A 25,943-nucleotide genomic window follows, 5' to 3' on the forward strand; every position below is an offset into this window, starting at 1 on the left:
AGAGCCGGCTGGGTACTGCCCTGCCGGTGCTCCGGGGTCACCCGCAGCAGCAATGATCCACTGTGCGGAGCCTGCCACGCTCTGTGCCATTATCCCGCTCTGCCCCGCTCTGCGCTGATCGCTCTGGGCGCTGCAGAAGCCGTCAGAGGAAAGGAGCCGCGAGCAGTAAAACTTGCACACGACAGGGAACAAGGAAGGAATGAAAAAAAAGACTGCCCCTCCGGGCCGCAGCGAGCAGGGTTCGAACCTGCGCGGGGAGACCCCATTGGATTTCAAGTCCAACGCCTTAACCACTCGGCCATCGCTGCTGATACTGTATCACCTCCCAGGCTGCAGCCTTATAGGGCGTTCCGCCCGCGGCGAGCCCCGCCCCGAACCCGCGCAGCCAATGAGTGCCGCCGACCCCAGCCCCGCCCCCACAGCAATGGCGGCCGCGGCTCCGGCGGCGCAGCGCAGGCGGAATAAATCCCGATTCGCACCTGAGAGATTCCCAGGCTGGACCGCAGGCTCCTGCTAATTAAACCCGAGTCTGACAGGGAGGAGGCAGCCGGGAACTCCTGCAGGAGGCAGCAGCCATTAGGTGTTGCATTAGCTTTCAGTGGCGTTAATGTTTTTCCTAGTTGTACTGTTTCTTTCAGTTATTGCAAAATTTCGAAAGATCTCTACATACGACCTTTATATGTAATTCAATTCCCTGTAGATAATTTTTTATCTAGTAGTACAATGGAAATTAAATTTCATTTGACTTTCTACCTGTGTTGCAATGGGTAAAAATAATAATTTTTCCTGATTTTTAATTTCTGTACTCAGAGCTTTTGTTTTATTATTATAAGTAGCTGGAGTAATATTGGCGACATCCCGACTTCCCATCCTTTTTTTTTTTTTTCCCCTTTTTTTTCTGGTATGAGTTATTCATCGAGAATCATTCTCTTAATAATTGTTGCAACTTGGCTCACCACCGAAAACATTGCTGAATTACTAATGGTCTTAAAATAGGCTGGTGGAAATGGCCTGCTCGGCCTTTTCTCTGGAGCGTGCCCGGGGATGGGCGGACAGACAGACGTGGGAAGCACCGGGTGTTTCTGTGCTCGTCAGAGCGAGGAGCAGCGAGCTGGCAGCGCGCCCCGGGGCAGCCGCTGGCCGGGAGGGAAGGAGAGGAAGGAAGGCTGTCCGTCTGTCCGTCTGTCCGTGGGGTTTGCCGCTGAGCACACGCGGCTCCGGCCCGGGCTCTGTGGCCGTGTCCTTCGGCCACAGCTCCGTGTGGTGTCGCAGAATTCCCGCCTGGAAAGCCCTGGGAGGCCGACACGGGAAGAGGCCGTGGGCTGTGGGAGCGCTCCAGCCCGCTGTTCTCCATCGGACCTTGCCGGAGGGTGCAAGCCGAGAGCCCCAAGCGTTCCAGCGCCGCGGGCTCCCGCCAGGCTGCAGGGACCGCGCTGGAACCCCGCGCGACATCCCGAGCCACTGCAGCCTGGACACAGACTCAGTGCTCCTTCTGCCTCACAACTCGGAATGCAATGTCTGACTCCACTGTTGTGAATTTAGGAGCCTTTCTTTCCTAGCAGAACTAAGAAAGCACTTTTTTCCTTTAGACAGCAGCTGCTTTGTGCTCACGTGTAGGACTCGAGATCAAATGTTTAATTTCAGTAAGGATAAATCCGAGGCGGTTCAGGCACACCGTGAGCTATGTTGAAGCGGCTCCTGTGGGTGTGTCCGGAGGAGTCCCTGGTTCCTGGGCAGGGCTGCAGGGACCTCCAGCGTTCCCAGCGCAAGCTGCAGCCGCAGAGCAGGGAGAGCGCACCAAGAGCGGCTTCCAGCTCCTCGAGGGGCCGATCCCTGCCCGGGAGCAGTGACAGAAGGGCTTAGAGACACATGCAGAGTGCCACTGGAGTAAGTGTATTTTGAACATGAATTTATCTCCCCAAGGAATCTCAGAAGTTTTATTTCTTAATCGCTTAAAGGTAGCAATATCTTGACATGAGAACAGGTGACAGATAAAACTCTGGTTTAGGTCTGTTATATAAAATAATGGTGATAGGATAGAATTGCCTATAGTTTTTCATGTTTATAATTTCTTCAAATAACGAGGATAGATACCGAAAAATCTTTAATAGCACATGGACAGATTAATCAACCAGTATCAAAAATACACAAGTGGATTCTTAAGAATTACAGGGACTAAGCCCCGAGCACTTCAATCCTTCAGGTTTCTTGTCTTAGTTGACCTTAAGTGCAATGCCAGTTTTGTAATGCTTGTTCCATCCCTTCTCCACCACTTGCTCTGTGGCCTTTTATTTAATCAATCTCTGTCAGCTTTACAAATTCGATAGTTTGAACATTTCTTCCTGTTAGAAGTCTATGATGCTTGCAACAGAAAACCAGAAAAAATAGGTTAGATTCTGCCTAAGCTGACAAGTATTTACAGCAATGTTGGCAGAACAGCAACTTTGTGCTTATGTGTAACTTCAAATATTCCAGAGTAAATTTTACTTCTCCCTTGAAGAATGTGAATGAAATAATGACTCCAACATAAATTGTGTTTTACAGCAGATAATTCTTGTACCACAAGAGTACAGAATTTCATGTTTTCTCCCTGAGGAAACACATAACAGTAGGAAAATTAATGCTGCATATTGAAGAGTATTTCTTCTGTATTCCTCCTGTTCTGTCTGTTACCTTTGTAGATCATTTAACAAAGCTGAAACCATACAGAAAAAGAAAATAAGGATTTACTGTGGAAAGTTCTGTATGCCTAAAATTTCACATTCTGTGAATGCCTAAGAATGGATCTGGAGACAAGTTTCAGGGAGAGCATCAGAAGTGGCTTCATTCCTTTAGTTAGGACATGTCGAACTTTTCCTTCTTTGTTTGCCAACAGTGACAAAATGTATTGAGATAAAATGGCTGCTGGGCAGCTTCCATGGAATTAACTGGTATCCTGTGGTATTCTTTATAAGCATTATCTGGAAAAACAAGAAGAAATTTCTGCTGGTTAGGTAAACCAAAGTGTCCTAGCGCTGGTCCTTTCTGCTCAAGGATTTGAGGCTGCTGGCCCTGAGAAAGTGGGGATGCTTCTGACTGACTGTTGAGTGGAGGCAAACGGAGCTGCAGCCTCCTGTGCCTCTGGCTCTGCTCACAGATGCTTGATCACCTCACTTACAGCAACATTGGAAATGAAGGCAGCAGGGCATCTGCCGCCACAAGTGTGTGAATAAACGTGGACAGTTTGCTAATCCTGCTCATGCAGCTCAGTATTAATTAAGGTGTCTAAACATCCATGCATATGCAAAAAGAGGCACACAATTTTATCCCAAAGCTTTCATTTTACTATTGAAAATGTGGCTCTTAAAGTTGACAGACTGTAGAATCTGCTTTTGCCTCTAATCCTCTGAAATGTTCAGTAATAGATCATTTTTGGAAAAATGCTATTAGTTCTACTTAAATTTTAATGAAATTACAGGCTCAGTGTCACAAGATTATCAAATTATATCGCTGAATGTTGTTGTAGGTGTCAATGCAGCCAAATGTTTTGTTTCATTCTTATTTTTAATAAATAATCTTAGCAAATTTGAGCATGTGTGTGCTACTGGATTGGAACTTTTTTCTTTAATACATCTTTACCAGATTTAGTGGGTTTTAATCAAAAAGAATGTTCCTGTTTGCAACTGGTTTAGCCACACATCTACATTTTTATGAAAACAGAAGGTAAATGGATATGCTTTCAAAATCCAACTACACTGAATATCACAGGAAAGTGCTACTCTGGGCCAAAACCACCCGCATGGTAGGTTTATTAATGAGACTTGGCTTTCACAATGCATCTGCAACACTGTAAAGAGTAATATTCCTTCCACCTGTGTGAAAGTAAAATAGGCTTCTGGATCCCATTCTGTATTGCTTGATTTTTGTCCCCGTTCTGAGCACGGATGTTGGTATCAAGGCCCTCATTTACTCTCCTTTTTTATGCTTCAAATCTTAAATTACTTGACTTTTTGTTTGATTTATTTTTCATTTAATCATTATTTTCCAGTTTGTTGGAGTTTTTTTCCCCTCATAAAAACAATATCTGCAGTCTGTTTTAAACAGTTGTGATTGAAACCTGTTATTTTGCTGAGTTTTCCAGGCTATTTTCCACATTGTCACTACAGAGAGGAATTATGACATTGGATAGTACAAGCAGGTGTACCTCCAGATTAGCAGAAGCTTTAGAAATGAAATCAGATAGTGGTCAGCTATGAAAAAACCCCCTTCATCAGAAAATCTCCCTCTTGGTTAGTCACATTTGTGCCTAAACTTTAAATCTGTTTATAGTATTGGCTGGTTGCAACTGTCCTGGGTAAATGACCACTTTAATTCCTATTATGCCTCAGAGACACATCACAGTAATAAACCTTCCCAATTCTTCAAAATCAAATTGTACATTTTGAATTGCAAGACCTTGAATGAAGGAAAGCTAAAACTCAGTAACAAATAGAATAAAACCAATTTTAACTATGCTTTAGAAGCAATTCACCATGGGTCTTCCAGCGCAATGTCCCATTTTTTCAAATCAAGCTACTACAGATAGGTTATTTTACTCTATTAAAGACGTACTAATTACACCCCTCCTGTTAGCATTGTACCTGTGCAGAAATCTGTGGTGTACAGTACTAGCACTCGTGGTTGAAAGTTTGATTTCTGTAGGTCTGTATTGCTGCTGGTTTCTGTCACTGATGGGCTGCATGTGGAAAAACACAGTGATCATGTGCTTTTGCTGAATTGTCTGAGAACCTTGGGATCTCCAGGAATAATCCTTTTTAGTCTTTGGTTATTCTCACCTGAATAGCCTACATTTTGGTGAAAATTCCAAAAGATAGTTTGAAGGAAAATCTGGAGCAGTGGAGGTCTTGAGATTTGTGTAAATTTCAAGAACTAAGTTGAGGAATTTCAGTCATTGCTATTTCATTTCTGACAGTTATGGTGATATGATTAATTTTGCAATTTAAACTCCCAAACTACTAATTTCATACTGCATGGTTTCTGGGTGAGAATGAGAATAAGTACTTTGTAAGCAGGCTGTTTTTCAAGAGTCAGCTCTTTAGATAAAATTACTTATTGTTTGTATAAAATTATGTCTTAGGGATTCAATAGAATTCTGACAAAGTTGATTAAATAATAATGTACAAATATGAAATTTCTTAACTCAATGTTTCTGTTAGAAGTAAACAGATGTCTAAACAACTGAAAATATAAAGAAATTACTAATTACTGGGATTACTTAGAGATAATAACTGAAACCAAATGGAGAGTCAGAATATTGGAATGTGCCCTCTTAAAAAATAGATTTATTTCTCAACTGTTTCAAGTGAGAGCTAACATCAAAAGTTATTGCAGGAGTGTGAAATTTTGTTAAATAATCTGATTATAAAGTTTTCTTTTGCCTAGCTGAATTGAAATAATTTTAGAAAACACGATGACATCTGTGCTGGTGGGCACAGGGCTGTGTCTGAGGTCCTGTGTTGGGTCAGACAGTCTGTCCATGCCCTGCTGCCATTCTGGGGGTACATTCAGCCACTCACCAGTTAGGAATTTTTCATTTGCCTTCTGGGAATGAAATCCAGGTACATGAGATGCAGAAAGGTGAATCGGCCAGGTTCCTTCCCTGGATGATCACTGGCCAAGACTGGGATTGTCTTCACCTGACGCAGATACGAACACTGTATTTGATTTAAAATTTGCTTTGTTTTATTGGGTACCTTATTTGATTGATTAAGTTTTAAATGTGTTTGCCAGAAGTGCAGTGTCTCAATAGGTCTAGCTCTCATTCACAGCTGTGAAATCCTACCCGAAGTCTTACAGCAGAAGATAAAAAAGCAGAACCTCGTCTGGCGAATCAAACAAGAGGGGCAATCATGGGAGACTGGAACAACCTAGTACCTGAAAAACCAGTGTACGTCAGGAGGGAGGACACGTGAACACTGACATAAAATGATTTTAAATCAACCCGAACAAGCAGGCTTAGCGCACAGGTTCCCTCTGTGAGCTAACTACTGGCACAGGGCGGCGGAAGAGCGGCGGGAGCGTTCCCGCGGGGCAGGGACAGCGGCAGGAGTTGGCGGGGCCGCTCCTCAGACCCGAGCCGCCCCGGCGAGTCGGATCGCCCTCGGGCTCCCGCCGGCCAGACCCCGCTTCTGTTCCGCCCCCTCAGCCTCAGGTCAGCACCCCTCCCCTCAGATTCCCGCCCTTTTCCCCTCAGGTCAGACCCCGTCCCTCCCCTCAGATTCCCGCCCTTTTCCCCTCAGGTCAGACCCCGTCCATTCCCTCAGATCCCGCCCTTTTCCCCTCAGGTCAGACCCCGTCCCTCCCCTCAGATTCCCATCCTTTTCCCCTCAGGTCAGACCCCGTCCATCCCCTCAGATCCCGCCCTTTTCCCCTCGGGTCAGACCCCGTCCATCCCCTCAGGTTCAAATAAAATGAGCATTTTAAACACCTCCTATTAGTGAGTTTATCAAAACCAGTAGGGTTGCTGTTCACCTCTAGAGAAATTTGCTTCATGAATAAAACACTGATGCAGTTACAAATATCTAATGATTAGAAAAGTGTAATAGGGATCATTTACATAAATCCACTTGTCTGTATTGACTTTTGCAGTGAAGTGAATTGTGCTTTTGTTCTTAACAGTTAAATAACATTCATGAAGTAACTGAGAGAGCTAAGAAATGCTGGGAAATACTAACTGCAGGTGGTGAGATTTATACTTGCACTGCATGATATAGTTTTATACTGTACTCAGAAAATTAAAACTTACTCCAGCAGCTTTCTTAACTGTCTGTTATTGCTCATATCTTCTAAATTCATGAGTTGCAGGTGAGAAAAGGATTTTTTTCACGGTTTAAACCTCAAATGTGATCATGAGAGGAATGAATTATGAATAAAATTGTAAGCTTAATATTGCAATGCCACATACATTTCTCTGTAATAAATTATTATATAATCTAGAAAAGTCTGCTTAGTTTATATTAATAATATTTGATGCCTTTGCATCCATAATGCTTTTTGCTGCATTCCTTCTCTGCATCTCTAAGTGCAGAAGACACTTTTGAAATCAGTTGGCCATTGCATGACAGGGCTTAAATGTGATTCATTTTTTTTCCCCCATTCCTTCCAACTGTTTCAGTACTGTCTCTTATTTCTGTCCAAGGTGGTTTTTTTGGTGTTTTTTTTTTTTTTAACTTTTTTTTTTTATCCCCTCCTCTCTTCTGTGTAGTCACAATAAGTGCTCCTTCCTTAGGTTTGGGTGTTTTTTCCCTCATTCCTTGTCCCCAGGGCTGTTAGGTAGTATCAGGTTACTCAGCTTGGGGCCATCTGTGCCTTTTTTACCTCTGAATCAACCACAAATAGCCAAACTGTTTTGGCTGAAATTTTCCAAAACGAAAATTCAGCCCGACGTTGTACAAATGTTCAGACTGAATGATTTAAGACCTCCAGTCTCTAGCAGACTAGATGCAAATATTGAGCAGCCTCTGCCTTTTAGGAGGGTTTACTTGTTCTGTGTGTATTGTAAACTGCACTTCAGGGTACTGTAATTTACTCTGTTAGCAGATGAGCCAAACTTAACTCATATCCATTTTTTAAATGGCTGCCTTGGTGGAAAATCTTACAAATAGGGGAGTATCAATCTGGAAGTGTGTTTTGAGTGTTTTGTGAGGGTGAATGAAGGAGATGTGCATTGCATCTATAGTTGAGTGTGGATTTACAGCAGTGGTCTTTTCTTTCCTTCTTCCCCTTTCCTTTCTTGTGTTCAGCCTAATTGTAAATGGAATTGCTATACTAAGCTTACAATTTTATTCATAATTAATTCCTCTCATGATCATATTTGAAGCTTAAACCCTGAAAAAAATCCTTTTCTCACCTGCAACTCATGAATTTAGAAGATATGAGCAATAACAGACAGTTAAGAAAGCTGCTGGAGTAAGTTTTAATTTTCTGAGTACAGTATAAAACTATATCATGGATTTTTGAGGAGGCTTTGCCATTGCCTTCCCTGGTGTCCGATGGAGGTTCTAAAAGCTCTGTGTCAAACCTGGTTTGCAAGGCTAGCAATGGCCTTGGGTGTCTCTAGGTGATCTTTTCAGTAGCAAGCTGTGAACTCAGTTAACTCAGGCGCTACCATTTTGGGAGGAGTTCCAGTGGAATGCTGCCCTCCCGTTTTGTTTCTTACTACTGGGACTGACAGGCGACCATTTGCAGCCTCGCTGTCCGTGCCCCTAGAGTCCGGCTGCATCAGGTGGAGTTCTTCACAGAGCTGTCCCTAGGAGCGCCTTTCCTTGGAGTCTTCATTCAAAAGGTGAGATTGAAGAAGAATGGGGGCAGTTTTCCTCTTGGTGGAAGAGTGGTGGAAGTACATGAAGCTATAAATGGAACTTGTAGCTGCTTGATAAAACAATCACTCCAAAAGTAAAAAAAAAATTAAAAGGCTGGTTTTCTTAGCCAGCTTTACAGAAAAAAAGGAACTTTTAAACATAATTAAAAAAATTCTGAATATTAAAAAAAAATTGTGAATATTCTAAATATTTTAATTGTCATGGTTTTATCACTCCAAGCCAGTAGCTGAAGTTGTGCAGCGTGTTTGCATATTTTCCAAATACGAGAAGCCATTTTGGAATATTGGAAAAGGAATAATAAAATGTTGTATGGATGCTATTATTCTAAAAAGTTTAGCTTACCTCCTGGTACTTTGCTGGATGTTGCACCTAGTTGAAGCAAGGTTTGTGTAAATGTATGTTTATCACACCTCAGTGTGAAAATAGTGTGTTACTGAACAATTTTTTACCATTTAAAAAAATTTGTTTATTATTAGAGAGGGCTAAAGGAGGGCTGTTATATTCAGTATAACATTGTGCATGTTTCAAAACCCGTATGTGCACACTTTTCTGTTAGGTAAAATTGAAGACAAGAGCTGTGTTCAGACCTAGTGAAGCCCCAGAGGTATCCAACAGCAAAAATTAGGCATTTAGGAGGAAACCATAATGAGTTCTTACTGTTTTCTCCTGGTTAAAATCTGTTGATCACTGTTGGGAAATTAATTCGCCTTGGAACAAAGTTTGGTTGTTTTTTTTCTTTATGGCTGGTCTTCAGCCAGATGGTTTTGAGTTGAACTGTGGGCAGAGGTCAGAATGGGCTGGAATGTCCTTAGGCTTTATTTCTGAAGCTGTTTCGCCAGAAGTGCTCTGTCAGCTCTGGAGGGGTCTCTGCTGAGCCGTGGTGTGATTTGAAACCGTTTGAAAGAGCTGATGAAGGAAATGGGGTGCTGTGCAGCAATGGGAACCCCACTGGAAGGGTTAATCTGCACCTTGAGGTCTGTCCCTGTTTGCAGGCATGGTATGGAGGGATTGTGGCTTTGCTTAAATACTGGTTTCTGTCCCTTTTCATTAGATTGTGTTTTTGTATGTGCTAAGGGAGCTTGCCAGCATCCAAAGTGAGGCAGTTTCTAAGAATCATTTCTCTCTTATTTTCATGCATATCTCAGAGTCAATATATTATATATATACATATTTTTATATGTATATATATGTATGTGTATATATATATATGTAAAGCGTCAGACACATTTGCTACCTTTAATTTTGGGGTTGTTTTGAGCATGTCTGTAAGCAGTGGGGAAGAAGAATACTATTCTAGAATGCTAAAAACACTTAGGTCACTGGACAAAACAAATGATGCAAACATTTATATCAGTTAGAAAACAATTACATAAAATGGTATGTGATGGTGAAGCATCCTGGGGTAGGCCATGGGTAGGAAACAACCACATCTGTTGGCAGAATCAGTAGCAGCTCTACAAAGAGAAGAAACCCTGGCTTTTTACCTCTTTGCAGTTGAGACACATTTTTAAGGCAAAACAGCAGAGTGTAATGTTGTAATAGATAACTGTCAGCAAATAGCAGTAAGGGGACATGGGAAACTGTATTTAAAATAAAAAAAAAAATTTGAAATCTTCTAGTAGCACCTCATGGAATTTCTAGTATTGTCTATTATTTTAATGAGTTGAACAATATCCTATTTTTAGTGGAAGGTCAACTTGAACTTTATTTGAACAAGGTCTCTGGTTCTGAACACAAATAGGAACACTTTAAATGTGATAACAAAAGGGAGGCTTGGAGCCAGACCTCCTTAACCTATCATTAGGGGCTCAGATAGCCATCCGTGTAAGAACTGCGTGCTGCTTAAATAGAGAGGAGTCCTTCTTCTGAGCTCAAACTGCACACAGTGAAAATAGCACTGAGACTTATGTGGAAGGATTTTGGGGTTTTATTTAAGAATTTAAAATAAGTCTAAAAAATAGTAATGATTTTTTAAAAAAATAAAATGTGCCAACTGATGTCATACCACTTTCTTTTGTGTGTTGTTTTTGTGGTTTTTTTTAGTAAATGCTTTTTCAGTTTTTTAAATATTAGAACTCTAGTTTTCAGACCAAAAACTCAAGTACCTGCAAAAATGTACACGGAAGAAATGTTACAAGCATTAGATTATTAAAGTATTTCTGGCCTAGGCAGAATTATTTTAATTCTGCTGTCACCCACAATGGTGCATATCCATTGGAACTCCACTGTTGACCGAAATTATTTTGTTTACTGGTAGTGAGATACTGTCAGGTTCCCAAGTTTCCATGTTATACTTCATTGGGAAGATGTTTCTTGCAGTGGCTGTAGGTTTAGGGCAGTAACATTTTTTGGATAGCTGTTGTTTGAGAAACAGTCCAGTGCCAGTGAAAAGCCAAAGGCTGTGGAGCTGCTCAGGCTGTAGGATTCACACTTCTGCTGGAACATCTCCTGGAATTTGTTGGTGTTGCAGCTGGCTGAAGCGTGTGCATTCACCAAAGGAAGGGTTCTGATAGCATGTTTAAGGGAGATGATTTCTGACCTTCCTAGGAGTAAGCAATACTAGTAATTGCTTGTTAGCAATACTAGTAATTGCTATGTTAGGGTAACCTGAACATAGGAATAAGGAATAGAGATGATGTTCTATAGATTTATAATGTAAATTGTTTCTGAAAATGTTTTACACTCCTCAGCCTGCTTTTTGGCCTCAATTAAAGAAAGTGTGGGCAAGGTGCTTCAGTGTTGTTATGGTTTTATTCCAGTGCTCTGCCATTGGCATTCTCTCTGATCTTGAGTAAAAAATTTTTCCTCTGTGATTGTTTCCTTTTGTGATACTGGAACACAACCTCTACTTGAAACAGTGCTTTGATAGACAGCACTGTAGGAAAAGGAAACATGATTACTAAACAAGGAAAAGAGAGCTTGTTCTAAATGTTATAAACCTGGGAAAAATCTTAAATTTTCATCTCACTAGATATAAGAAAGTTTTCATGAGACAAGTTCATTGAGGTGTGATGCTTTATCCCACCTCAAAAGTTGTTTTTATTTTTTTTTCGTAAACCTTAATTAAACCTTTTAATGCCACTAGGTCAGTAACGAACCATTGCTTGCCATGGGGATTCTCCAATATCCATAAAGAACTAGGCTTATGCTGTTTTCTTGGTAGATTAGACGTAAGGTTCAATGTATCACATTATTTATGCTGAGAACTGTGTTCAACAACTTGGTGGAAACCTTATGTTCTTGTGAATTTTAACTGCTCTTCAGATGTGGGTTGAGAAAGTGCTCTAGGGTGATAGTAAACAGGCAGAATTGAAAGGAAATGCAAAAAGAAGTGCTCAGTTTTTCTGGTTTTAATTTTTGGGGCTGAGATTAAAAAAATCTTCCAGTTACTTCATTGCCAACCTACACCGAAATGCAAGGCATGTTTAAATAAAGTGGCTTTCAGTGAATAAATGTTATTAATGGGTATGAATCTTGCCACCTTCTCCAGCTCTCTTTTTGTGTGTCTGTGCATTAATAGACATGTTTCTTGTTGCTAGTGGTAAGAAATGATGAAATCTGAGATGGTTATAGAGTAGCCTGACAGCTTTGTCTGGAAATTTAAATAATTTAGCAGGTGCTTTATAGACTTTACCTGGTGTTAAATGGGCCAGGTCCTTTCCAGGTTTCGGAGATACTGCTCCATTCCAGAGCATGGTCTGGCCTACAGAGTACTAGAGGTCTCTCTGCAGTACAAGAGCATGGACTTTTCTTTGCCTGAACTAGAAGATTTTAGCATCCTGAATGTCTTATTTTGGGTGTCAGCTAGAGGATTAAAGGAAAATGCAGTAATTGTTTTTTGTGCCTTCTGTGAAGTCTGATTTGCACTTGCTGTACTGACTGTAGCAAAAAGGCTTACAAATTTTATTCCCAGAGTGCTGTTGGTAACAATTAATTAAGGAAATACTGAAATTAAGACTGAATAGTAAAAAAAATTATATTATGTATTCTCAGCAATGTTTCATATATTGGAAATCCTCATGTGTCCTGTCCATATATATCTTGGTAAAAAATACAAATCCTGACTACTTTGTTTTAACTTTTCTTCATTTTTTACAAGGCAATAGGCCTTTGCATTTTCTGAAACTGCTAGGATAATACATTGTGTGTCATTGTAGGATACCATACAATAGAAATAAAACAACAGAGAAAACAAATTCGGTGCCAAGTTCCTGGGTGAGAGCTTTATGAATCCCTTTGCTGTCCAGTTCAGGAGTCTGAGTCATTGCCTCCAGACTGAAGTTGGCATACAGTCAGAATGCATGTAGTTGCTGTGCTGGAAATTCCAAGAATAATCACTGGAAGTATAAGTAATTTCACGCTTCGTGTCATCTAATTGATCAAAACCTTTTCAACTCTAAACTTTCTCGCCACGCTTATGCTCTACTGTGTAGCTTTAAGGATGCCCATCCCCCTGCCAGCCCCGCAGCAGCCGCTGTGTCCTGTCAGTCATCCTGAAATACACTGGGAGCTTGTCAGGCAGTCCCTTGCAGATGCCTCAGGAGCCCCATAGTGAGCCAGGGCAGTTGCACTGAAGTTCCTAACACAAGGAAATTGCATAGACAGTTGCTTTAGTGCTGCACATGGACCATATGTTTTCTAGCATAGGTGAGTGATGCACTGTTGGCTTTCTAACAATCTAGCAGGAAATGGATTCTTAAGTACAGGATTTCTAATTTATGCAGAATGTCTTTGGCTCTGCTTTCTGACACTTATTAGTTTATGTCTGTATACAGTGTACTTATAGATTCTAAAAAAAAGCTGCAGGTGCTGTGTTCACATTGCATTGCAGATGGATATAGACTGTGGCTGTTTTTCCAGTGTCTTTTTCTTATTACACCAAAAGACTCAATAGTTTTGACATCTGATGAAAAGACAAAATTTTCGTTATCTTGAAGTTGGTAGCATTTGGTAGGAGTGTGCAGGTGGTTGGTTTTCTGTCTGGTCTGGGACACATCTGTATCTTGTAACACATGCTTAACATCCTAAGTGTTGTAAGAGCTGCTGGTGTGCAGGGCTGAGATTGCCTCCTGTAAAGGTTAATCTGAGTGTGAGGTTATACAGCCTTTTACCAAAATATCTTGCAGTTAGGGCCCCTGCTGTAGTTAGGGGCATGTTGTACTGGAGTAGACAAATGCATTAAAAAAACCCCCAAAAAACAAAAGGAAGGGTGAATGTTGATTTTCATTATTTTTCTGAGGCAAACATCAGATTTTGTCATCTTAATGAATATGATCTAGAGGACAAAGGTTCACATAGTAAGTGGAAATGCCAGAGAAAATCCCAGGATGTTCTTTACTGGCTGTTTATTTTTCTTTCTATCACCTCTTATCCTTGCCTTAGTTAAAAAGAAATAATTAAAGAACCCAATTTAAATATTGATTAGCCTATATGGTGTGTAACAGTAAGGAGAGCCTGGTAAGGTTAAAACATGTAGTGAGATTACCAGAATAATTTAAGATCTTGTGGTTTTCGCTGCATTGGCTTGAAAAACTGTTTCTATCTTTTTAGAAACAAAAGGAAGTTTCAGGAAGCATTAGAATTGTACTTAAAAATATTGCTGGAATCAGCAAGTGAGCCCTTAAGTGAGTTATTTATATCTTAGAATATAATTGAAATTTTCAGAGACAATAGTTTTTGCAATTGACTTTCAGCTGATGTACTCGTTATGGGCCCGACTCAAGGCTAAAAGCTATTATTGGCTTAACTGACTTTTGAACTCGGGGCTCAAGCAAAGAATAAAAATGCTGATGTTAGACAGTATCCTAAGGGTAAGAAACAAACACACAAGCAAAACCCACAGAACAACCCAGAATAGGGAAAGTCATGACACATGGATTCACATTTTTTCTGACCTGCAAAAATGGGGTTAGATTTGTAATACTTTCCAAGTTTGAGAGTGCTCTGTGGATTCTGGAGCACAGTAGTCCTTTAGTAACAGGAATTGACTTTAATTACAACTACATATTTATCTGCCAAAATTTAGAAAAGACCTGATGATTGTACATAGCAGAGGAGATTGTGCTGTGAGAATGGAGAGCAAGCAGCAAAAAGGTTTAATTTCTCCATTTTGAGGAAAGCAGGTGCTGACACCCTTCTGCCAAGGAGTTGTGGGGAGACCCCTGCAAGGTTTAAAGCATGAGTGTATCTGCAGAAGAATAACCCGAGTCAGCTCGTGGTTTTTTTAGGGCTCAACAGGATCACGAGGTGCCGTCCCCATCCAGTTTACCTGTCCCCTGGTAACTGATGTGTGTCTGACCAGACACAAGTGCACAGCACAGTCCATACCGTCTGTTTGCAACTGTGATGGATTTCAAGAAGTGCCCATATTTTGGGAGACTTGTGAAAATATCGAAGATAAGGGTTGGTAACCAGCACCATCATAAATATTTATTATTTTTCCTAATGTGAATAAAAAGCAGATTCATTGAAATATTGGCCAAAGATGTAGAAAACCAGTGAATTATAGGTGGCAGAAAAGGATCTGTCTTTTCCAGAGTGTGTAATGATGTGGTTTGATGCAGTCCCAAGGAAGCTGGAGGACAGTATCTTGTTGAATTAAAAGGCCTTTTGAATAAGGGGTGTGTGAAAAATGCCAATCATTTGTTTTTGAAATTTTAAAAGTTTAATAGTAATAAAATGGTCATAAAAATAGTAATATAATCAGAATAATAAAATTTGAACAATTGAGGTTAGGACAATATGAGACAATAAAAACAAAGAGATACGGATGTCCGGGTACCTTTTTCTGGGCAACACGAGCCCGAAAAAGGACCCCGGTTAACAGAGGATTAACCCTTAAAAACAATCGCCTGTTGCATATTCATACACCTCATACATGATGCAAAAATTCCATTCAAACACAGGATTCTGTCTGGTCACTGTCAACTTCTTCCTCTGAATCCTCATGCCGTCTTCCTGTCTGAGCGAGGTGGGAAGAAGTTAGTTTCTGCTGATAAGGGAGCAATAAATTCCCTTTCTCTGAAAGATTTAGGTGTCCTGCAGCCGCCATCCGGTGAGGGCTCCTCATTCCTTTCTAAAAGAAAACATTCCACATAACATAGTTCCTATTTTAACTACAAAAGCTAACATTTTTGCTATGAAACTACATTTACCACAGTATTAAAATGTTAATACAGCATTACTCAATACAACTTAATGTGTATAGTAAATATCTGTGCGGGAATGACAGGCGCCAGTGGCCTTCAGAGCGAATTGTTGGTGTTGGACAGAAAGATCCGCCGGCGGTTCCAGTTTTGGGACGCTCAAATTTTGTTTCCTTGGTGTTTGTTGAAAGCATCTAAATGTTAAATGTGTAAAATACAGGCAGTTAGTTTGCTTTGACATTCCTAGAGTTCTCTTTCCATTCATATCTGCGGAAAGAAAAGTGGTTTTTTTCTGGTCAGTCTGATCTCAGGTTTCTTTTTTCTTTGTCTTTTGGCTCAGAATTATAACTGAAAAATCATTCATTCCATATGCTATTGCCTGGCTGGATGCAGCTGAATTTGTGGGAGCTTAGCTCTGCTGCTAGTATAGTTTGTAATTAAAGAAAAACTTGGCACTTGTGTAACCTTTAATAAGAATGGCAAACCCCTAAATTGCTTTGTACTTTAATTCTTTAATTATTGCTCATATTATCTTTGCTTGTAAGTAAAATGTGGATAACTCTCCAGATCCATTTCTACACTCTTGCTACAGGAACCCTCCACCTACTGTGTTTTATTAAATCACTGCTAGGTTCACTGGAAGGTGACAATATATCTCTTCAGCCTGAACAATTGCAGTACCTTATTACTTCATTATACAGCAGCAGTGGTTGTAATAAGTCTTGCTTAAAAAGGACAGATATCCATTATTTGTGTATTTGAAATCTGTATTGGCTAAAAAGGCTTTGCCAAGCTGTGTTTTAGAAGAAGTTAAGTTACTGCAAAATTTAAAATGTCTTTTATTTTGGGACAATAATTGTTTGCAATCCAGCTAAAGCAGTTATAACTCTTTGTTGACACACACACATTTCAGGCTAATGGCCTGAGCCATGGCCCAATGAACTTGGTGAAAACTATTAATTCACATCAGTAGATTCTGCATCAAGTTCCTAATGAATGATTTATTCACTTTAAAGACCTTACTTAGCTTTACTTCCACCTTATTGACTTCAGTAATAGGCTTTCTCAACTTAATCTGTCTTGACACTTTAAAAAATATTTGTTATTGCAGGGTATACAATAACAAAATGGCTCCCTTTTTCTGCTGTTAATTTCCAGAAATTTTAAGGAATGTTGTATATGCTTTTTGTTCTTAAGGTGCTTATTATATAACCCCTGTAATTTGGCACGTGGAATAAGATTCAGGTATTGTGCACATAGCATTAATGTTTTTGTTTTGTGATAAATTCAGTAATGGAATGTTATGTTTTTGCTTTAAAGATCCTTTCTGGACTAGTAGAGGACTTTTATTTAATGGTATTTTGATTCAATTATCCTTGTATTTTTTAACATGTGGTCAATGTAGAAATCTCTGAATGAACATAAGGAGTTATATGTACTTTAAGTCTATGATTTTACAGTTCATATAAGTATCAGCGTATTTTTTTAATGATTTAGAAATGGGAAATTGGAGAAGTTAATTGTATTTTTTGAGATCAGACTCTGTTAGGAAACAAGTTTATACTCACATAGGCTGGGCTTTGACAGAAGGCAGTGAGGCTTGGAGTCATGGTTAATATTGGCTCATTGCACTTCTCTTGTTTTGTACCCAGGTGAAATGTCAACAAAAGTGCCAAACATTAAACTGAAAATTGATCCTCGGAATCTGCAGATCCAGACATTTACAGTGGAGAAATTACTGGAACCACTGATAATTCAGGTATTTTAGAGTTGCAGAAAGTAAGCTGAATAACCACAGAGGGAAGGGAATAAGGCTGAAGAATTTTTGACTAAAGACATTATTCTGAAAGTTAAACCCACAGCTCTTCTGCACTTGCACTTTACTCTGGCTCAGGGGCTTTCCAGGGGTCTGCTTTCCAGATTTGGTCATTCATTTGGTCACTTCCAACTTTGCCATTTGTCATAGTAAATGCTGTATGTTCTAGCTGGTCTCTTGCACAGTGTTGTCTAGGAGATGCTTAAATGTAGAATACACTGCAAATGGATTTCCAGTGCATGAAATAAGTAATTCTTTAAAAAGAAAGTTTTATTTTCCCCATTTGAAGCTTTGCCTCTCCCAAATTTTTTGTCTTCCCTTACTCTTTTTTCCTGTCTGGAAGGTTACTTTCCTCAGAAAGCAACCTTTTCTTTTCTATCATGACTTCATTTCCAGCTACTATTAACTGAGCTGCCTCTCTCATTTTGTCTGCCTTCCTTTATATATTTTTGCCTGGATGTGATTGATGGTTTAAAAGTTCAGTTAACAGGCCAGTGGTTTGTGGAAGTTGTCAAAGATATGTGGATGGGTTATAAAATCAGTTTCAAAGTAGTAAAAATAGATGTCTTGATAGACTGAATAAAAAAACCTCTTATACACTGGTAGGTCAGACTGTGCTGAGGCAGCTGCAGCACTGTGGGTGTTTTTAGAGGAGGTAAAGAAAAGTAAATTTTGGGTTGAGTTTTGCAGGATCAAAGAAACCTGACAAAACAAAGAAGTGCAGTTCCAGAATAAAACAAAGAAACCATCTAAGTTTTGCGTTTTTTTTTCCCTTCCAGCTCTTCTCAACCATTGAAAAGCTTGTTCAAATTGGAAATGCTTTGGTTCTAAGACAATATTTTGACTGTTTTTTCCCTCTTTTAAACTTAATGCTTTGCTTGTGTCACACCTGTGGAAGGAAAACTTATGTTTTGAGTGGATCCTTCAAAAGAAGATGTTGAAAATACAAAAATAGAGATTAAAACTCACACTCAGTGAAGGGTAATTGGAAGGCTGGAAAGGTAATAAATGAAAATTAATCTGTGATTAGAAAGAGAATCAGACCTGTCACAGATAAAAATGATGTTCTTGCCAGATTCACTTTAGCAACTGCTGCTTGGAACACAGTTTAACTTTATTTTGAGATTTCTGTTGTAATTTATTTATTTAATAGTCTTGTAATGCTGTGGCAGGAAAGAAACAGTGGAAGTTCCTGAGGTCCTCTGCAGTCTGTCCTTGCCAGTTATGCTAAGTGTTAGGGCAGTCATTAGATTAACAGCATCAATATAGTCAAAAATCAAGGCAGAACCAGCCTGGGCAGTAACTGGGAAGTAGTTGTGGAAATAGCTGCATATCACTTGCTGAATTGACCCTCTTCCCTGCAGTGTGCAACTGGCAGTGGTGATTACTATGAAACTCTGAAAACAGTATAGCAGCTCTTTTGTGTAAAACCCTGTCTGAGTTGGCAATATCTCCATCCTTAGAATAAAACATTATCCCTGAATTTCCCGGGGTGTTTCACTCTGTCTGTGGCCTTTATTTTATTCCAGGTGTTTTGAGGATGTTAGTTGTGAAAGGAAGGCTTCTAGTTCTCAATCAGTGCATCTGGCATGGTTTGGTCAAAGTTAGCATGGTTCAGCTGACACAATGCGTAGAAAATTCCCTGCGTTTTGGAGTTCCTTGGATCACTGTTGAAAAATGGGCAAGTGGAAAGGCTTGTATTCCCACCTGTCATCCACACCACAGACGTTTGCTCACAGGGGAAGCACACACTGTTGGTTTTAGTTCTACATATGGTGAGTTTACCTTCTACTCACTGGGCGGGATTAGCTAGTGTTTACTTGTATATAATCCAAATACTTTGGATTTGAGACAGTGGACAGGGGTTCTGCTGTTGCCATTAGATCAGAGTTCATGTCTTGTTTTTCCTAAATGTCTAGGGATTGACATCGAGTTACACTGAACTATACTGTTAACAAAAAAGAATGTTTTATGATTGATGCTCAAAAATATTTTTAATATTAAAATAAAGATGAACCAAATATTATGATACTCAAGGTATCAAGACATGGCTTCCTGAACTGCTGTAGTATTAAGAGATTGTCTCAAAGTGCTGCCAGTAACTGAATATAGCATTGGAAGAACTGCTTGAGTTTCCTAGAAACTTAGTATTTGGCATGACCATGACCCCACAAGAAGCCCCATCCCTTAAGACTAATAACTAATGGCAATAACAGGCAACAATGGCATGATTCAGCTTTGTAAATGTGGTGGCCATGGCCTGGAAAGTGGCTTAGAAGCTGCCTGTGCTGTTAGCATAACTGTGTTGCTCCTACCAGAGCTAGGCTGGGGATCTGCTGTGCAGGGTAACAATGGCACACTGTATTAGGCTGTGGTTCAGTTCTTTCTGGGTAGGATTGTATAAAGTTTTTACATTCCTCATTGGGGTTCTGTGTTAGAGAATTCAGAGTAGTTTTTCTGTTTTCCATAATCTCTATGAGCAAAGAGCTATCTAAGAAATTTTGACTTGTGTTTGAGATCAGCTGCCACCTCAGATGTTTCCTGAGAGTGATGCTGAAGATGCAAAGTCCTACAGTCAAGAGTTTTCACCTGCCAGAATCATAATTTTTTATTATTTTTCATTTGTTTTATTTCCTTTCCTCCTCAACATATCAATGAACAGTATATAGAGTGATATTTTACATAAAAAAATGCAGTAAAAATCTGCAAAGTAGAACATATTATTTTCTAGTGAAATAGTGATTAAATGCTTAAAATTTTAAAAACCCCTTCTATTTGATAGATTATTTTGTGCCGCTTCTAATTTTTGATGGTGTTTTATTATGTCCTTCATATTGGAAGTATTAGCCTGTAATCTGTAACTCACTCTTAAAAATATGGGCATTGAAACTGTCTTAAATGTTCTAAAACTGACATTGGAGGGTTTGTAAAAATAAAAGATAAAGATTTTTATTCCCAGTGCATTCTCTACCAGCTGACTGATTTATGTGCAATAAATAATTCCATGTTCTTCCTTTGAGCCACAGTCAGAAAAATACCCAAGCCTTCTTTAACAATCTGAGCCAGAGTTATTTATGTTGCTCTCTCCCTTGTGACGTGCCAAAGCAGTTGATGTCAGGTAGATGGTCCTTTTCCCCCCCTAAATTGCACGAATGGTACAGGGGTCAGGGCTTTTATGTTTGTAGATGTGTTTCTAGAATTGTTACCCGCAGGATATTTGTCAGTTACGTTTAGAAGTAATGATTCATGAAAAGCACTCATGTGCATGAATTCATGGACGAGATCTGAAGGTGAGCTAAGGCATATGTAGCACTCTGCTACCCATGTTCTGGCAGAGGGAACAGGAGGATTAAAAAGGATCAGTGAACTTCATGAAAATAAGGTATGCTTTAAAATATCTGTACAACACTTAAGAAAAATGTTTTTGGAGTCTTTCCTTACTGTTGCAGCTCAAGCAATGCCTTAGAGAATAGTCTTTCAGAAACATTCTGTTGGAGTGTGGAGGCTGTATTCAGATGATGAGGAATGTGGAGTGGGATGGTCTATAAAAACAAGTTCTTTATGGGTGTTGAAGTGCATTGGTAAAAATAAAATTCGGTCTAAGCTGCAGTAAATCTAAATTCTGGGCAAATTGATGTACAATTTTAATGCTGAGAGAACCCTGAAGAATTTGGAGGTGTTGAGCTCTGGCCACTGGGATACCCCTTTGGTAAGAAGAGAAAGCATTCTGAAAGGTGTCTGTACTCATTTTGGGTATTTGTTCTGGGATACCTTGCAAATCTTATGCTGGAAATATGGGAAGATCCAGCACTTCTGGGGAGAGAGAGCCTGTGGGTGCTGGCTGATAGCAGCGGAACACGAGGCAGCGTGTGCCTGGCTGGCCAAGAGGCCAGTGGGAGCCTGGCTTGTATCAGAAATGGCATGGCCAGCAGGGCCAGGGGAGTGATCGTGCAGTGGTGAGGCCACACCTCGAGTCCTGTGTTCAGTTTTGGGCCTCTCATGACAAGAAGGACATCGAGGTGCTGGAGCCTGTCTAGGGCAGGGCAGAGGCGCTGGGGAAAGGGCTGGAGCACAGGGCTTAGGAGGAGCAGTTGAGGGAGCTGAGGGGGCTCAGTCTGGGGAAGAGGAGGCTCAGGGGTCCCTTCTGCCTCTCCACAACTCCCTAACAGGAGACTGTGGCCGGGTGGGGTTGGTCTCTTCTCCCAGGTAATGAGTGCTAGGAGAAGAGGAAATGGCCACAAGTTGCACCAAGGAAAGTTTAGATTGGATGTTAAGAAATGTTCTTTCCCTGAAAGGAGTGTCCAGCATTGGAACAGGCTGCTGAGGGACACGGTGGAGTCACCCTCCCTGGAAGTACTCAGAAAGCACGTGGATGTGGTGTTTTTTGGGACATGGTTTAGTGGTGCACTTGGCAATGTTAGCTTGACAGCTGGACTTGATGCTTTTGGAGGTCTTTTCCTACCATAATGGTTCCATGATTCCTGCCTCACTGAAGCCTCCTCAGACAGCACTGGTATTTTTTTATTTTATTATGAGAGGGTTTTAAAACAGGCAGTGGCAGGAGTTGGTATCAGGGTTGATAGAACAGTGGCATTTCAGTTAACTTTGCTTTGATCCTACAGGAGGAGGAACACAAAGATGAGGTGTATTGAGCAAAATTGCATTAGATTGAATTCAGTACTTTTGCCCATTCTTGATATTTATGCTGGGCTTGCCTGTCTGTCTCTAAAGTAGAGGGAATTTCTTTGCTTATTCATAATCATATATTTTTTATTTTAATAGCAATATAAAATCACTTGTAGAACTTAAACCATTATTGTCTCTTTTGTTTCTTTTAAATGTAGGTTACAACATTAGTAAACTGTCCACAGAATCCTTCTACTAAGAAAAAGGGCCGTTCCAAAAGAGCTCGTGTCTTGCTTGCTTCTGTGGAAGAAGCCACTTGGAATCTGTTGGACAAGGGAGAAAAAATTGCCAAGGAAGCAGTTGTGTTTAAAGAGGAACTTCATGCAGCACTCGCTGATGTGCGGAAAGAGAGTAAGTACGTGGCAAACAATTCAGGCACCACGAGGAATTGGTTTAACCATGCCTGGTGTCAAAATGAAGCTAGGATATCTATGGGAAATGTGTTGTGATATGCAAATGTCTGAACTTGAAGTTGTCTAATTATATATTCTGGGATACCACCTGTAAGGAGGTAAAGTGTGCAAGCTAGGCCCCATTAGGAAAAAATACATATATCAGTGGAAGTTTTGTTGTTTGGATTTTTTTTTTCTTTTCATGAGGACAGGATGCCTCTTGATCATTTCAGTGGCTGTAAAGCATGACTAAAAGTTAATGTATATTTTAACTTCTTGAACTGTTTACCTGAATCTCAGATTAAGGCCTCTTAAATCTTCCCTCTTTAATGCATTAGTAAGGATTTCATTTGGGAAGGTACAATAGTCCAGTGAGGAGGTATGTTTTGAGAGTAGGAGGAAGATAGATCCTTTAACCTATCATAAGAGTCATCCCCTCCTGATAGAGCAGCTCCTCTCAGGTGAGTTGGATCATATTCTGTGTCCTCCTGACTTAATCTCTCAGTTTTGAACCTGATTCCCAGAACTGGGCTAGTTTTTGTGATCTGCAGAGAATGTTGTAGGCATTTTCTTGCAGGCTCTTTGTTGTTTTCCTGAGTTTTACTTTTCCCCATGGAAACTGGGAATATTTGGGTGAGCACAAAGGCCCTGAGTCACATGACCAACATCCTAAATGTGTTCCTGCAGAAAACACAAGTTAAAGTTTATTTATGTTTTAATTATATCATCCTGCCTTTAGTAAAGATGGAGCTTAATCAGATTTTTATTTGTTCATCTTGAGCATGCAACTGGGGTGGTTTTTGAGTCTCTGCTGCTGTTCAGAGCAGTGATTACTTGCTTTTGGCTTCCTCTGAATCTAGAGATAGCTGTGGTTTAGAGTTTGATCTATGCATATGGTGTCTGAGATACCTTAAGGTCCTTTGTGATTAAAAGCGTTATGACCAGAAAGAATCACTGTTATCTGTCACACTGAGCAGCTGAGGCTCTTGCAAAATCATTCATTTTGGAGTACTCTTAAAATGTTAGCCCATCCATTACAGGCTGATAACACAAGGTAAGAATAAAATACATAGTTTTATATTGATTTTTATACACAGAGAAATTGAAAATGTGAAATATTTTTTTTATTACTTATTGATTCTCAGCCAAGACTAGAGGTAACTCCAAAAATAAATAATACATAAAAGTAGATTATATACACCTCATACATTTTAAGAGACAGTTAAGTCCATGTTATCACCTATCATTATGCAATGATGAAGTGAGTGGTTGCAACTGATCTCCCTTCAAGGATTTGCCAAACTGCACAGGTTAGTTTTAAGAAATTGTTGAAACAATTGTGAAAAAGGTAGAAGTTTATTAATTCTGAAGGGTTTTTTAACCTTTGAAGCTGTGTGCTATTTTTAATTTGTGGTATGTCACATCATGTGTAACTTAACTGTTATTCATGCCACATTCTGCTGCTGTTAAATGTCTCCTGTTATTTACTTCAAGCTCTTTGAAGGGATGAGGCTCATCAGCCACGGTTGCATGCGGTCACCTGCCGTGCATGTCACAGTATACAGTATTTCATTTTCTGTGGTGACTGGCAGAGACTTTTATTAATGCAATCTTAAATTAATTAGGAAGTTTGCACATGACTACAGCTTGTATTTCCTGGATAATGGCATTTTGAAGAAATGCTTTAGATAATTTCACTCACATCAACCAAACTCAGATTTGCACATTGGATCTGGAAAGAATAAATTCTGTCTCACCTCCTGTTGCATTTTACCTGGTGTCACGTGCTGAACTTGTTCAGTTGGGGATGCATAATGAACATTAAACACTTAATCCTTTTGAATGTCAATTGCCAGTGTGAAAACTCCTTCGTTACTTTTGTAGCTCATTAATTTGGGGCTCCTTTTAAAGGAGAGATTTACTTTTTTCAATCTGCTTCTGATAATCCTATTCAAAATAATGCTTTGGAGAATAAAGGAGCAAATAAATGGGATAAAAATGAAGAGTGGGGGTAATGTTTGGTGTATCTAATTCATCTGTGTCTAATTCACGACCTTCAGAAATCATGACAACATGGATGTGGCTTCACTGACTACAGCTTGCTCTTGGCACTGTCAGTAGGTGAGATTTTGGAGTCTCAAATTCAGTTGAATTCTGTTAGTGACCTCTGAAAGAAGGTGTTACTATAATGGATGACACACATGTTACCTGGATAAATAGTGTCTGCTTCCTTTGCAAAGGAAGCAAAGTTTTATCAAAGATTTATACGCTTGGAGACAATAATTTAAATAGAGGTTCTCTATATTTTTCTTTGTTTCCTCTCAAGAAGGTACTTTTTAAGGCCTGCCCACATCTTGATATCTTCTTCTGGAACTTTGCTAAATGGATCAGCAGGAAGGTTTGTGGGTGGTGGACTGTATGCATCATCCAGAAATCCACTAGCGTAGTAATTGAAGAACTGCCATGATTTCCTGTTGATCTGATTTGGTGAAGCTTTGTTAGAGGCTACTTATGTCCACAGTTTTATTCTAAAATAGTGTCATAAACCCCAAAGTAAGTGTGTTGAAAAACTCTGACTGAGCTTTCATGTGCATGCAGCATTTCAAAAGATTGTCTTCTAATTCAATGTTCTGTGGAATATCTGAGCCCTATGCACAGAGTGTAAGGAGCATTGTTCAACCCTGAATGCTTCTGACACTAAACATCAGTCTCGAATTCATGCTCTGATGCTTAATCAGTTTTAAGGCAAAACAGCAATGCTGTTCATGTGGTGAAATGTTGCTGTAGAAATCTGAATTGAAGTCTAGCATTATCCTTAGGATGATGAGTTTTTGCATTTATGTGAAAGTGTGATGCCTTGCAGTTCTCAAACAGTTGCATGGGCATAACTGAAATGTTTGGTATTTACTGCCATTGCTGACTGACTATATATAGTCAGAAACATAACAGTTGTTGTCTGCCTTGTTTCTATCTATTGCAGTGTCAGTGTTTCTTGTGTTTAGCTGTTATCATGCTCAAGTGTGTTCCCAGATAAACCTGTCATGACACAGAACAGTGAATTGAAGCAAGTTACTTGCTGGAGTTACATTTTGAGCCTTAAGTTACTCTTTAAAAGGAAATTCTAACAAATACTTTGATGTTTTGAGTGGCCATATTTAATGTCTTTTGATATTAAACAGGGGAGGCAAGAGTTTGATGGCATGGAAAACACTACCATTCACTGGCAAGAAATGGGAGCTTAAAGAGGGCATTTACTGAAGGAAGGGTATAGGGATCTTTTGTATTATACTATGTTCTTGTTTGTCCCTCCTTTCATCTTAAAAGTAAACTTAACTTTCTCATTCTACATAAGGAGGTATGTGTGTATATTCTACATCTAAGGGACTTCTGTTCTGGGAGGCAGAACTTAAATGGCTTAAAATTATCTGTGCTGTGCACTCCTTTCATCAAACCAAGAACAGATCCCCTGCAGAATAGCTTTTGACATCAGCATCACTGGATCAGGTGCCCCTGAGTGGGAAAGGGAGAATGAAGAGGTGGGCGT

At 39.8% G+C, this 25,943-nt stretch overlaps 1 protein-coding gene and 1 non-coding gene across 4 annotated transcripts in view; one reads left to right on the forward strand and one right to left on the reverse strand.

The window, feature by feature from the left end:
- Positions 1 to 226: 226 nt before the first annotated feature.
- On the reverse strand, positions 227 to 308 carry TRNAS-UGA. The gene has a single exon. It is a non-coding gene; the product is annotated as a tRNA-Ser (tRNA).
- A 7,911-nt stretch (positions 309 to 8,219) lies between these two features.
- CTNNA3 (catenin alpha 3) overlaps positions 8,220 to 25,943 on the forward strand; it is a 414,675-nt gene continuing 396,951 nt past the window's right edge. Inside the window, exons 1-3 of one of the 3 annotated variants that reach the window (XM_041490074.1) lie at positions 8,220 to 8,323; positions 17,158 to 17,264; positions 22,166 to 22,358. In XM_041490074.1, the coding sequence (XP_041346008.1) occupies positions 17,163 to 17,264; positions 22,166 to 22,358 (295 nt within the window). In that variant the 5' untranslated portion in view covers positions 8,220 to 8,323; positions 17,158 to 17,162. Of the gene's footprint in view, positions 8,324 to 9,316; positions 9,335 to 12,911; positions 13,008 to 17,157; positions 17,265 to 22,165; positions 22,359 to 25,943 lie in introns of those variants that run through there. The other 2 variants (XM_041490075.1, XM_041490073.1) reach the window with 2 other exon arrangements.

This window comes from Pyrgilauda ruficollis, unplaced genomic scaffold, assembly GCF_017590135.1.
Source record: "Pyrgilauda ruficollis isolate IOZ18807 unplaced genomic scaffold, ASM1759013v1 scaffold98, whole genome shotgun sequence".
NCBI classification, from domain to species: Eukaryota; Metazoa; Chordata; class Aves; order Passeriformes; family Passeridae; genus Pyrgilauda; species Pyrgilauda ruficollis.